At 37.2% G+C, this 13218-nt stretch overlaps 1 protein-coding gene across 1 annotated transcript; it reads left to right on the plus strand.

The window, feature by feature from the left end:
- The first annotated feature begins 1724 nt into the window (after positions 1-1724).
- LOC118836483 (vomeronasal type-1 receptor 1-like) lies at positions 1725-2633 on the plus strand. Its single transcript, XM_036743762.1, has one exon. The coding sequence runs from the start codon at positions 1725-1727 to the stop codon at positions 2631-2633; it is 909 nt and encodes a 302-aa protein (XP_036599657.1).
- The last annotated feature ends 10585 nt before the right edge of the window (positions 2634-13218 follow it).

Genomic DNA, 13218 nt, shown 5'->3' on the forward strand with positions numbered 1-13218 from the left:
GTGGAATATATATCTAAGGAAATATATACCTATATAAGGTCCAAATGGATACATGATCTACATATAAAAGGCCACATCATGAACAGATTAGAGGAACAAGGAAGAAATTATCTTTAAAATCTATGAATAAAGGAAGAGTTCATAAAAAAAAACTTGCCAGAGTAGATGACAAGATGTTTATTTCTGATCACATAAAATTGGAATATTTTAGAAAAGCCCATCTAATAAAGTTAAATTAGAAAAAAAATAAGTAAATGGAGAAAGACAAATATACAGCAAGTTTCTCTGACAAAAGTCTCATGTCAAAGATATAAGGAACTGATCCAAATTTTTAAGGTGAACTCATTTCACAACAGATAGATACTTTAAATAGGTATTCTTCAAATACGTAGTCTTCAAAGGTCAAAATCCAAAGGATGGACAACCACATTGACAAATGATCTAAATCACTCTTAATTAGGGAAATACAAATGAAAGGAATTTAGATTCAACCTCACACCCATCGAAGTGGCTAATATGATGAAAGAGGAAAATGACAAATGTTGGAAATCCTGCAGGAAAAGCAGAAAAACAATTTGAAGGCGGTAGAGCTGTAAATTGGCTTGGTTATTCTGGAAATAAATTTGGAACTATGCATACAAATTATGAAAGTACGCATGCCCTTTGAAACAGATATACAGATATACAAGTACTAGATTTATACCCTGAAGAGATTTAAAAAAAAGAAGAAAAGGAACTGCAGTATATATAAATATATAAACATTTTAATAAGTGTGGGGAGGTAAGTATATTTTATCTTCATTTTCTGGGTTCATATTTTGTTATTGCATCGATGAGTTCCAAAGTCTGTCAAAGTGGTTTTCCCTATAATCGAATTGTTCAAATTCTTCCCCTAATTCTGCTAATTTTGCTCTGCAGTAGTACATACAACACTTCAATATGTCTTCAGAAAATTCTTTGTCATTTCTTATGAAACCATAATATTATATTATAGTCCCATAACATAGTGGTTTAGTCATTCCCCAATGGGAAGATTCTCTTTTATTTTCAAAGTTTTGGCTACTATGAAAGAAGCTTATAGAAATATATGTAATCAAAATATGCCTATCTATGTGTTATATAAATAACTATATATTATTTAAATATGTATGTTCACCAGATAGAATATATTTACAACCACAGCATCAGAAACAAGCTGGCAAAGCAAATACCAAATCATTTTTTCTATGTCCTCTGTCAATGGAGAAGACAAAATACAATACACTTCAGTGATTTGTTCTAGTGATAGACATCCTACTCAAAGGCACAAATTTACATGATGGTAGATTTCAGACTTTAAGAGTCCTGTACATAAATTCTCAACCATGTGGTCTTTTTGTCATCAGTAACTTCAACCACGTTAAGTACTGTATTATTGGGATTCTCCCAATTTAGCTCTTTCACCAAAGAAGAACTCAACCAATCAGTGTTTCAAAGAAGAATCCTCTACAAATGAAGGGCAAAACACATTAGAAATTCCCCCATCAATACTATCTTCCTGAATATCCATCTGCCAATAATAAAAGAGACATTCTCCACAGGTTTTCTGGATGAGAATGAATAGTGACTGTATGAACGTGGGAAGTGTCTCCCTCATCTCAGGTAAATCTTCTACTCCTTGTATTTCTGAATGATCACAGATTAACTGGTTTTGATTGCTATATATTCCCATTAACAAAAAGAGAATGATTTCTAAGGACATTGCACTGGCACTCTTTTTTCTGGTTCAGACTGTATTTGGGGCCCTGGGGAACTCCTTCCTCCTGGGCCTATATACCATCACCTTCTTCACTGGTCCCAGGCTGAGGCCCATTGACTTGCTTCTATGCCACTTGGTCTTTGTCAATGACTTGGTGCTTCTTTCCAAAGGGATTCCTCAGACCATGGCTACTTTGGGGCTCACCAATTTCTTGGATGATGTAGGATGTAAACTTGTCTTTTACTTTCACAAAGTGGCCCGGGATCTTTCCCTCTGTACTACCTGTCTCCTGAGTAGCTTCCAAGCCTTCACTTTAAGTCCTAGAAGCTCCTGGTGGGCAAAACTTATAGCTAGAGCAACAAAGTACATTGTCCCATTGTGTTTCTTGTGCTGGACCTTCCATCTCCTGAAAAATTTCGTGATTCTCTTATATGTGAAGGGTCCAAAGGGAAGAAATAATATCACTGAAGGACAGAATTTCATTTACTGCACTGCTGCATTTCCAGTTTCTCTTTATATTTTACTTTATGTACTCATCATCTCCCTTCCTGATATTTTGTGTGTAGGCATCATGGTGGGGACCAGTGGGTATATGGTTTTTGTCTTCCACAAACACCATCAGAAAGTCCAGTACATTCATGGCAACAGTCTCAAACCTAGTGGTTCCCCTGAGACCAGAGCCACCAAAAGTGTCCTGCTGCTCGTCATCCTGTTTGTCTCCTGTAACTCTCTGAATTCTGTCTTGTCATTATATATTCAATATGGGAAACCTTCTTCCTGGCTGGTTCACCTCTCTCCCTTCCTGGCTGCCTGCTTTCCAGCTTGTAGCTCCTTTGTTGTAATAGTCAGTGACTCCCAAGTTCGAAAATACTACTTGGCATTTTGGAAAGGGTGATGATACAGTTCGGAAAAAGCTCAGTAGTTTCAACTCAAGCTATTCACCATGGCTAATATAAATGAAGGAGGAAATTGATAACTGTTATATGGGTACAGAAAAATAAGTACAATAATTCACTCTTCCAGCTAGGAAGACTGGCTATTTCAGATTGACATTTGGAAATGTGTTCTTCAAATTATGTGCCTTTGTATACCATTTGACCACCTAAACCAATAGTATGCCTATATCTCAAAGAGTTGGAAAAAGATCCTATCTGTACACAAGCACATCTAGAAACTAATTCCATAGTAGTCTTAGTCTGGGAACTAAAGGAGTTTCCTTCTATTGGGGAATGCCTACAAAGTGTATCCTATTATTGGAATGGATTGTTGTTTTGAAGTAATCAATGATGATGTAATGGTTTTACAGCAAACTGGAAAATCCTCTATGAATGATTTCAGAGCACAAATACCAACTAAATCATTTTATATTATGATGTTATAAATATAACAACTTTGAAAGAGTCTAGAAGCTTGATCTATGCTATGATAAATCATGAATCCAGAGAACTGAAGCAAAAATAAACTACTCAACTCCTTCTACAGGAATAACGTACTTAGAATGCAATAATAGACTTTCAGTTGTGCCCAAAGCCAGAACTTGTTTTGTATGAACTATGTACATATGTAATGAGTTTTTTAATGGTTTAATGGCAAAGGGTAGCGGTAAAACATACATTATATATATATACACACACACACACACACACACACACACACACACACACATTCAGGTCATGTCACAAAGGTCAGAGAATGAGAGAATGGTTCTAGTACAGGTCTGTGACTTGAGTTTCAGTGATCTGTGGATCATGCCTTTTATTACATATTGGCCAGTCTCCTTTCTAATTATTCTGCCACTTGTCTCTCTTCATTCTCTCTTCCTTCATTCTTCAATGTCCCCTCAACTCTCTCTTCACCTCTAGCCATACAACCTGTACTGGAGATGTCTACCCAGTATCCCAAGTGAGTGTGAGATAAGAATCCTAAGCCAAACCAGTGATAGTGAATTAAGGAGAAACTTGATACTTTTAAAGTGTATTGAGAGGTAACATAAAAAGCAAACACTTCTACTCTTATAAAGGAAGGGAACCCCCAATAGCACCAAAGCTGAAGAAAGGAGGTAAGTCATAGAAAAGTCAAAGATTCCTGCATGTTCTCTCTCTCAATGTGTTTCTATGTGTGTGTTTGTGTGTATGCATATATGCTATGTATGCTTGTATGTATACACACATACATACACACATATGTACACACATGTACAGATATACACATATACATATATGTCATAAACATGGGTGCACTGGTATTAAGGTAGCTATTGTTGCCTTATGGGGATTATATAATTTAATTATTTCTCAAAGCAAAGCACAAAAGCCCATTTTCCACTTCTGTCTCTTCTGGAAAATTCTCCACTGCCAAATTGCATTTTTCTTGCATATGTAAAATGTCCAAAGGGGAGCAGAAACATGAGTGGATGTAGAGGATTTCATTTATTTTCTGCCACATTTTCTGTTTCAGTTAACATTTCACTGTCTGTTTTCTTAATATCCCTTCCTAGTATTGCTTATGTAGGAATCATAGTGTGGACTAGAGAATATAGAGTTTTTCCTGCGCAGACAGGACCAGAGTCCAGTATACTCATGGCAACAATCTCTCTGTGGTTGCCCTAGACCAGAGCCACCCAAACTGTCCTGCTGCTGGTTAGCATGTCTGTCTTCTTTTATTCACTGACTTCTCTTTCAGTATTGCATTTGCATTTGGGGATGTCTTTTTATGACTGCTCCACATCTCTGCTTTCTGGGCTTGTCTACCACGTTGTAGAACTTTTTTTTTTAAAAAAAAATACATTTATTTACTTTCAATTTATAGAATAAAACATTTCATAACATTCTATAATAAAAATATGATTGCACATGAAACTGTGAATATATTATGTACAAGTTGCCATTCCTTTTAAAATTTGATAGTATATATAAGTACATATATATATATAATAAACATCATGTAAATTTCTCTTTTTTTCCTTTTTTTTGCCAAAGAGATGGCTACCATTAGACACAAATGGGTGTGTGTCTGTAAAATCATTCTGCACATGCTCCTATTTATCAGTTTTTTCTCTGAATGTGCATAACACCTTCCTTCATATTTCTTTTGTAGTTATTTTTAATTTGGCATTTTTGTTCCAATTTTTTAAAAATTTGAGATAAAACTGCTCTCTTGGTTTTTTTTTTATTTCAAAGGTACAAATGTTGGACATAAAACTAGAGAAACTATTTTATAAATTCAAAAGCTCCATTTAAAATACTTAAACCATAAACATTAATGCAAAATCTGACACTTTCCTATCTCATTTTTTCCCCAGTGTGATGTGTACTACAATCTTCCCAGTGGCAAAAGAGTGATCACCTCATGGAAATTATGTTCATAGTTAGGAAGAATTATGATTCTTTTCACTCTTATATTGTCAAGACTAATTGAGTTAAAGCTGAAACTTATACCTGATTGGAACAATGTGAACACAAATAAATATAAAGAATTCAAATTTCATATGATTGTTTGATTACACTTTACCTTCATCCTTACCTTAGCACAATGCTTCTTAAAGTAATGTTAAACCAAACAAAATAAAACAAAACAAAAAATTTATTTCATATAAATGGCCCAGGCTTAACTAATACTTACCGATCTTAATTATTGTACAGCTAATCTATTTATGTTCTAATTGTCAGTGACTCTCATGTCCCCAATACTACTTGTCTCTCTGGAGAAGGATAAATCCCCCATACTCTGAAATAATCCTGATGCCATAGAGCTTGTCGATGCAGTAGATCGAGGACTGGACCTGCAGTCAAGAAGTGAGACCAAATCCCACCTCAACCTCTCAGTAACTATATAACCCTGGTCTCAATTCCCTTAACCTCTCTATACCTTGGTATCATCTTTTGTCAAATGAGGAATAATAATAGTACCTCCCTCCTAGGGTTTGTGCAAGCAACAAAAATATTAATATTTGTAAAATGCATTGCAAACTTGTAAGTGTGGTACAAATGCTGGGTTTTGCATTTACTTTTGTTACTATTATTAATTAGGTGCACCTTCATTCACCTCCCAAAGGAGAGGAATCTCAAGGAGATCTTTTATTTGAAATGGAAATGGAATGGCAAATATTATTCCAAACGACCTTTTTGTAAGTGACAGCTCGACTTCCTGTAGCACCAGTGGTGATGTGTTTATCAGCTGGACTAAACTCAGGGACCTTTGCAGCCCCTTCCATCTGGAAGATGGTTTGATCACTTAGAACAGAGCTCAGGTCCTGCTTCCCCAGACCTACTTTATCAATCTGACATTACATAAAATAATGTACTCTTCAAAACTCCTATGAGGTTTCTTAATTTCTCTGCCTGTGCCATAAACAATGCCAGAACCACCTTTCAGGCAAGCCTACAAAACAGCAGTAGAAAGCACCTAGAAGGAATAGCCTAGAAAGGCCACCTTGAAAGCTTTGATTGCATGAAGGATAGCAAGAAGGAAGCAAGACCAGACAATTAAAGGGGTCACAAACCAGAGAATGAATGTGTAAAGTAAACTGAAATAGAGATGGATAATGAAGAGAGTGAGAAATGATTTTTGGAAATGGGCTTAACAAATCAAATAAAAAATAAACTAATAAACAGGACTAGTTGAAGGGGAGAAGAGGAAGGGAATTTAGGTGATAGAAAAAAGGGGGAAAATATATATTCAGATAAAAGTAGGAGAGAAAAATACTGAACAAAACCCTAGAGAGAAAAATGAACCAAAAAAAGAGAAGTTTAGGAGTGAGAGAGAGCGAGCCAGAAAACTTTAAAAAAGGAACTTAATGAACACAATGACATGTGCACAGGAAAAGGGGGAAATAATATCTTTAGAAAAAATCCCAATTTCAGAGATAGGAGGAAAAAATAAAACTGTTTTGGCATTTAATATGAATAAATTAAAATATCCAATAAAATAAAGAATTCAGAAGCTATGAGGCAAGCAAACCTTACTATTTTTCTTACAAGAAACATGTTTACCAAATGAAAGCTATATGTAAAATAAAACTGAGTGGAGGGAAAATTTTTTCCTATGCATTTAGTGAAAGCAAAAAAAACAAGAGTTGCCATCGTACTATTGGACAAATAAAAGCAAACAAATGAGCAAAAATAAGTTTAAGTTGGCTGGGAAGTGATGATATCCATAAAAATGTAATTATGTGGTAAGAAGTATGGATGCACTGAGAGAGGGAGGAAGGGAGAGGTAGAATGGGGAAACTTATTTCACATTAAAGAGGCCTAAAAGGAAGAGCTTCTGCAACAGAGGGAAAAACAGGACATGGCCAACAATGCTTGAAACATTCTTTTCTAAATTTGCTTAAAGAGGGAAAAATAGGTACTCATTTGGATATAGAAATCTATCTCTTCCTATAGGGAAGTAGGAGGGGAAAGGAATCAGACCATGGAAGGTTGATAGAAAAGAGGGTGGATTATTGGAGGTGATAGTCAGAAGCAAAAGGCATTTTAGTATGGGCAAGAATAAAGGAAAGAGAGAGCGGGATAAACAGGGAAAAGAGGATGGTGGGAACACACAGTTAGTATTTGTAATTGTGAAAAAGCTATAGCAAGATTCTCATTTCTAAGAAAATAGGAGAAATGTGTCAAATTTATAAAAATATAAGTCATGCCCTGATTATTAAATATTTGAAGGATATGATGTAGCAGTTTTCAGATGAAAAATCAAAGCTATCTAAAGTCATATGAAAAAATGCTCTAAGTCACTAATCATTAGCAAAACAAAAGTTAAAATAACTCTGATGTACCACCCTATACCAATCAGCTTGGCTAATATGACAAAAAAGGAAAATAACAAAAGTTGTAGGGCATGTGCAAAAACTGATGTATTAATGTAGTGTTGATGGAGTTATGAACTGATCCAACCATCCTGAAGAGCAATTTGGAACTGTGCCCACAGGTTAGAAAACCCTTCAGTCCAGCAATACCACTATGATGTATGTATTCCAAAGAGATAACAAAGAAAGAGGACCTATAGGTACAAAATTATTTGTTGCAGTTCTTTTAGCAAGGCAACAAATTGGAAATTATGTGGATGCTCATAAATTGGGGAATGGCTGAAAAAGTGGTGGCATATGATGGTAATGGAATTCTATTGTACTGTAAGAAATGATGAGCAGAATGCTCTCAGAAACATCTAGAAAGATTTATATGAGTTGATGCCAAATGAAGTCAGCTCTGTCAGCTCTAACTTTGCAAGTCATGTGGTCTGTTTGCTAATCTTCTCCAGAGATTGTTCCACTTCCCCAGGGTTAAGTATTCACCTAAAAGCAATAGATGTTGGCTAGGGCTTGTTTCTTAATTTCCCTAGTAAACAAATAACATAGAGCAATACAGTGGTATAAAACCATTAGTGCCAAGGAGTTAGGAGTTCTTTTGCTGGAACCCATGGCAATTTCTGTTTCACTGGCTATGAGGGCCATGGTGGCAGATAAATTACAGATCATGCATTCCACCTCATGCATATATTCTTTCCTGATGGAGGAAGAACATGAGAAATCTGTGGAACCCAGTATCTCAAACAGTTCTTGGAATGTTGTTTCCATCAAAACAGCATAGGTTCATGTTATGGGGATTCAAAAAGTTCTATCAGGTGTTTGCTAGGGTAATAAACTTTCATTTAAGCTAATTCTGAGGAGATATACAACAGGGACATAATTTTAAGCCAGGGATTTCCCAATTTGCTAAGTCAGGGCCTGAGTAGTTCCAGAGTTGGGAGTGCTTGGTTGTGAAGCCAGCAGGAGAATCTCTCAGTTCTGACCCCAAATTCTTTCAAGTTGAAATGGAAGCATGAGTGGAGGAAGTGTCAAAATAAACCTGAGATATTTTTTGGTATTTCAAAGATTCCATTTGTACAGAAGCATTTACAAATCATACATTCATTGTCATAGAAATAACGGCTAACTACACCCCAAGAAGTGTTGTTTATTTCGTCACACATCAGGTGCAGTGCTGACATCATGTTTCTTTGGCTCTCTAGGGTCCAATCCTGCAGGAGACATCCTTGGTGTGTGTGTGTGTGTGTGTCCCTGAGATGAATTAAAAGGATAACTGTGCATCTGTCCAAGTGGTGTATGAGCTGGACATAAAGTTCCTGGCTGAGGCAACTACTTGAGTTAGTTTCACTAGTACATTATAGATTTATGTTAGAGCTCATTGAAAGGCCCCAGGCAGGGTTCACACCAGGGGTATCCTAATCTTAAATATCAATCATCAACCCTCAGCCCTCATGGCAAAATGTTGCCCCCAGTGGTGAATCTAGTGGGATGTCACAAATCAGGTAAAGCAAGGCTACCATCACGAAGAAGCACAGGAGATAGATGATAGTGTCTTGGCTTTTTCCTACCATTAGTTAGGTCCAATATACATCAACAGCAGAGAACAAGCCAAGACAAGACTTGCTAATGGCTCTGCTACCCTCCATTCTTTAACTGTTTGTGATGTTTCGGGTCCAGTGACTTGCATGCCATCCCACAAATCTTTACATCTCCTCTCTTTCCAGTATTCACAGAAACAATTTGGTTCTTTCTGTCCCTTAGACACTCTCTCTATAGAAACCCTGAATCTATCCACCACATTGTTCTGCCATCCTCTGAGGGTGGAGGAATAAGCATGGCCTCTGATGTCTTCACTTCTTGCATATTCCTTCTTGGTTCTACTTCCTTAAGATTTGGTGCTTGTAGGGAAAAAGTACCTAGTCTGATAAAAAACACTGTGTATAACAGCCGTTTAAGAATAAGAATAACAAGAAGCTTGGGAGGGCTCAAGGCATCTAGTATGAGATAGTTGCCCATGGTACTTGTGAAGCCTACTGTACCCAAAGTCTGTCCCCTCCATTTCTATTGTGTTGGTCAAAAAAAGAGAAGAGCCTTTGGGTGTGGATTTAAACATCTAAGAACTGCTTCCCCCCAGCTATGAGTCTCAGTAACTACTATATGTGCTTTTCTTCTCACTCTTTCTGCCCCCACCCCATAGTGAGTACACAAGGAGGCCAGGAAGAGGTGACTTTCTTTAAACTGCTCAGTTGAGGGTAAAGACTGGTCTTGGGAAATCTATTGATCGAGCCTTTCAAATCCTAGGATGCCTTTAGAACTTTGTAGAAATAATGATTCCATATTGCAGTGTTTTTAGACTATCCCTATAGATGGACAATTAATATGTATTGCATGCTTAGGCAAACTTGGAAATGGAAACTCATCCTGGGACTTGACCTGAAATGGGACTGAAAGAAAAGCCATTGTCAAAAAGATATCATTGTGCATCAGTTCACCGTGATAGCCACTATCATCTCTACAGAAGTCAAAGTTGTAGGGACAGCTAGATCCATGGTGTATACTCTTGTTTTCAGGGCCCAGCAATACATGGTCAATCTACATGTCCCTTTGCTTTGGTCAAGCAGCAAGACAAGGCTACTGATATAGAGGTGGTTAACCTGAGGACATTGGAATCGAGCAGTTGTTGCTTCAGTAAAGTTATGTCTTCTCTACTCCAACTCCAGGATTAGAAACTGCTTCAGTCAAACCACCCTAGGTCATGGACAACACTGGAATGTCATAGATAGCTTCACAATTTTAAAGATGAAGATAGTATCTTAAGGGAGAAGTCAAACGCTCTGCTCCAACGTTCCTGAGTGCAGCCCAAAGGGGATTAAGATGTTATTGAGAAATAGTTACCAAAACAAATAAAAATACAGTAATACAAAGCAAATGTCAATTTGTGGTTTTCTGAGCCAATATATGGCCTACAGGGGTACTTCTGTATGGTTTTGTGATCAGCATTTCCATTTAAGTTTGATGCCACTGCTCTAGGTCATACTCCCTACATGAAGTATTCTAATACTTCTTTCTTCTCAACATCTTTCCTCCTCAGGGGAGAATCCCTTTCTCTGTCACAGAGGGAATTTGAGAAACCCATAATAAATACCCTTTTCTGCATGACCCATCATGACTTCAATTTTATACTTCTAGACTCCTTGATATTCTTTTCCCTGTATATTCTTCCAGTCAGGTCTAACTTTAACATTGCTCTCCTAGTCATACTCCAATGTACTGAGTTCTCCTTGGTTATGTCATCCTCAGTATCTCACTTGCTAAGCATGTTTGCTGGCCCTGAAAAAACTGAATTTAAAGAAATAATCTTTTTTTCACTAATATGTGATATGATTGTAAATTATTTTTCATGTATTCTTCCATACTTTAATGGTAAATATTGCTATTTTGAGTTATACTATATTTATTGTATACATTTTACATATGTATATATACATTCATATGTATATATATTTATAAATATATACATATAATTTGCATTATATTTATAAATATAGTAAATATAATGGTAAAATTGAAATTTCTTTGAAGTTGCCCAATTCCATAAAGTTTAACATTTAACATTCTTTTACTTAATGCTTTTAATTACTGCTTTTAATTAATTTAGTTTAAGAGGTATTTAGTATTTACGATTGTCAATACACTGTCCTAACCCCCCAAATTTCAATGTATCTATAATTGTTTAATGTTTCTTTTTGTCTGACCTATCACTTCCTTAACCTCCATAGCAGGTGGTAAAGAAATTCCCTCTCCCAAAGAAGAGGGAGTTGCTCTCTAGTTTATAGTATTAGAGGGCTGACTAAGAGGTTAAATAGCTTCTTGAGGATTGCCAAGGTAATCACATGTGTCAGAGGCAAGACTTGGACTTAGATCATCATGCTGCTAAGACCAGCCCTCTATTCACTATGTTATTCTGCCTCTTTTTAAGTTCTTAAAAAACAAGAAAGCTATAGACTTTATTTGATGGAAGGGCTCTATGTGAATCAATAGGTAAATTCCCAGAGTATTAACTTGAGCTATCATTATATTAAGTATGTTCTCTACAGGTTAAGTTTTTGTTTCTGTGATAAAGAAATAGTGATTTTGGGTGGAGACAAGATGGAAGCTGGAAAGCAGGGACCTGCATGAGCTCCCATCCAGGTCCCTCCAAACACCTATAAAAATGGCTCTGAACAAATTCTAGAACTGTAGAACCCACAAAACAGCAGAGGGAAGCAGGGGTCCAGCCCAGGACAGCCTGGATAGTCTCTAGGTAAGGTCTATTGCACGGACATGGGAGCTGAGCAGAGCAGAGCCCAGCATGTGCCATGCAGACCAACCAGACTGGGAGCCAGGTGAAACAGGCCCCAGCACCCTGAATCAGTGAGCTGTGGAACTTACCAGACTTGTTAACCCACAAACACCAAAGACAACAGAGCAGGTTAGTGGGAGAAGCTGCTGGTACAGAGTGAAAGGAGTTCGTGGTTAGGCTACTCCCCAGGGGGCAGCATAGGTGGTGCAGTTACAGAACTACAGCTGCAGTTGCTTCCAGCCCCAGGCCCACTTGGTGGGAGGAATTAAGTGGTGGATCTGAGCAGGAGTGCAGAGCCAGCTTAGATCTTAGTCCGGTCCCGGTTGGCGGTTCCTAGGGGAGGAGTAGCACTGGTGTGGCAGAGCTTTCTGTGTAGCTCTGAAAACAACAGCGCAGACCCTCAAGCTAGGGACAAAGTACTCTATACTCTGTAAGTAGGCATACCCTGACAAAACTTCAAGGGTCAAGTAAGTTGGCTGGGAACATGGCCAGTCAGCGAAAACAGACTCAGATTCAGACTCAGACTTTGGAATCTTTCTTTGGTGACAAAGAAGACCAAAACATACAGCCAGAAGAAATGAACAAAGTCAAAGAGCCTGCATCAAAAGGCTCCAAGAAAAACATGAACTGGTCTCAGGCCATGGAAGAACTCAAAAAGGATTTGGAAAAGCAAGTAAGAGAAGTAGAAGAAAAATTGGGAAGAGAAATTAGAAGGATGTGAGAAAACCATGAAAAACAAGTGAATGACTTGCTAAAGGAGACCCAAAAAGATGCTGAAGAAAATAACACCTTAAAAAATAGACTAAATCAAATGGCAAAAGAGCTCCAAAAAGCCAATGAGAAGAAGAGTGCCTTGAAAGACAGAATTAGCCAAATGGAAAAGGAGGTCCAAAAGACCACTGAAGAAAATACTACCTTAAAAATTAGATTGGAGCAAGTGGAAGGTATGAGAAATCAAGATATTATAAAACAGAACAAAGGGAATGAAAAAATGGAAGACAATGTTAAATATCACATCGGAAAAGCCACTGACCTGGAGAATAGATCCAGGAGAGATAATTTAAAAATTATTGGACTACCTGAAAGCCATGATCAAAAAAAGAGCCTAGATATCATCTTTCAAGAAATTATCAAGGAGAACTGCCTTGATATTTTCAAGTGAGAGGGTAAAATAGAAATTGAAAAAATCCACCGATCGCCTCTTGAAAAAGATCCCCAAAAGAAGACTCCTAGGAATATTTTTGCCAAATTCCAGAGCTCCCAGATCAAGGAGAAAATACTGCAAGCAGCCAGAAAGAAATAATTTGAGTAATGTGGAAACACAATCAGGATAAC

Source organism: Trichosurus vulpecula, chromosome 2 (assembly GCF_011100635.1).
Source record: "Trichosurus vulpecula isolate mTriVul1 chromosome 2, mTriVul1.pri, whole genome shotgun sequence".
Lineage (NCBI taxonomy): Eukaryota > Metazoa > Chordata > Mammalia > Diprotodontia > Phalangeridae > Trichosurus > Trichosurus vulpecula.

Excerpts from the sequence above, each read along its gene's own strand:
- LOC118836483 (XM_036743762.1), top strand. The coding sequence starts at position 1,725 with ATGATTTCTAAGGACATTGCACTGGCACTCTTTTTTCTGGTTCAGACT.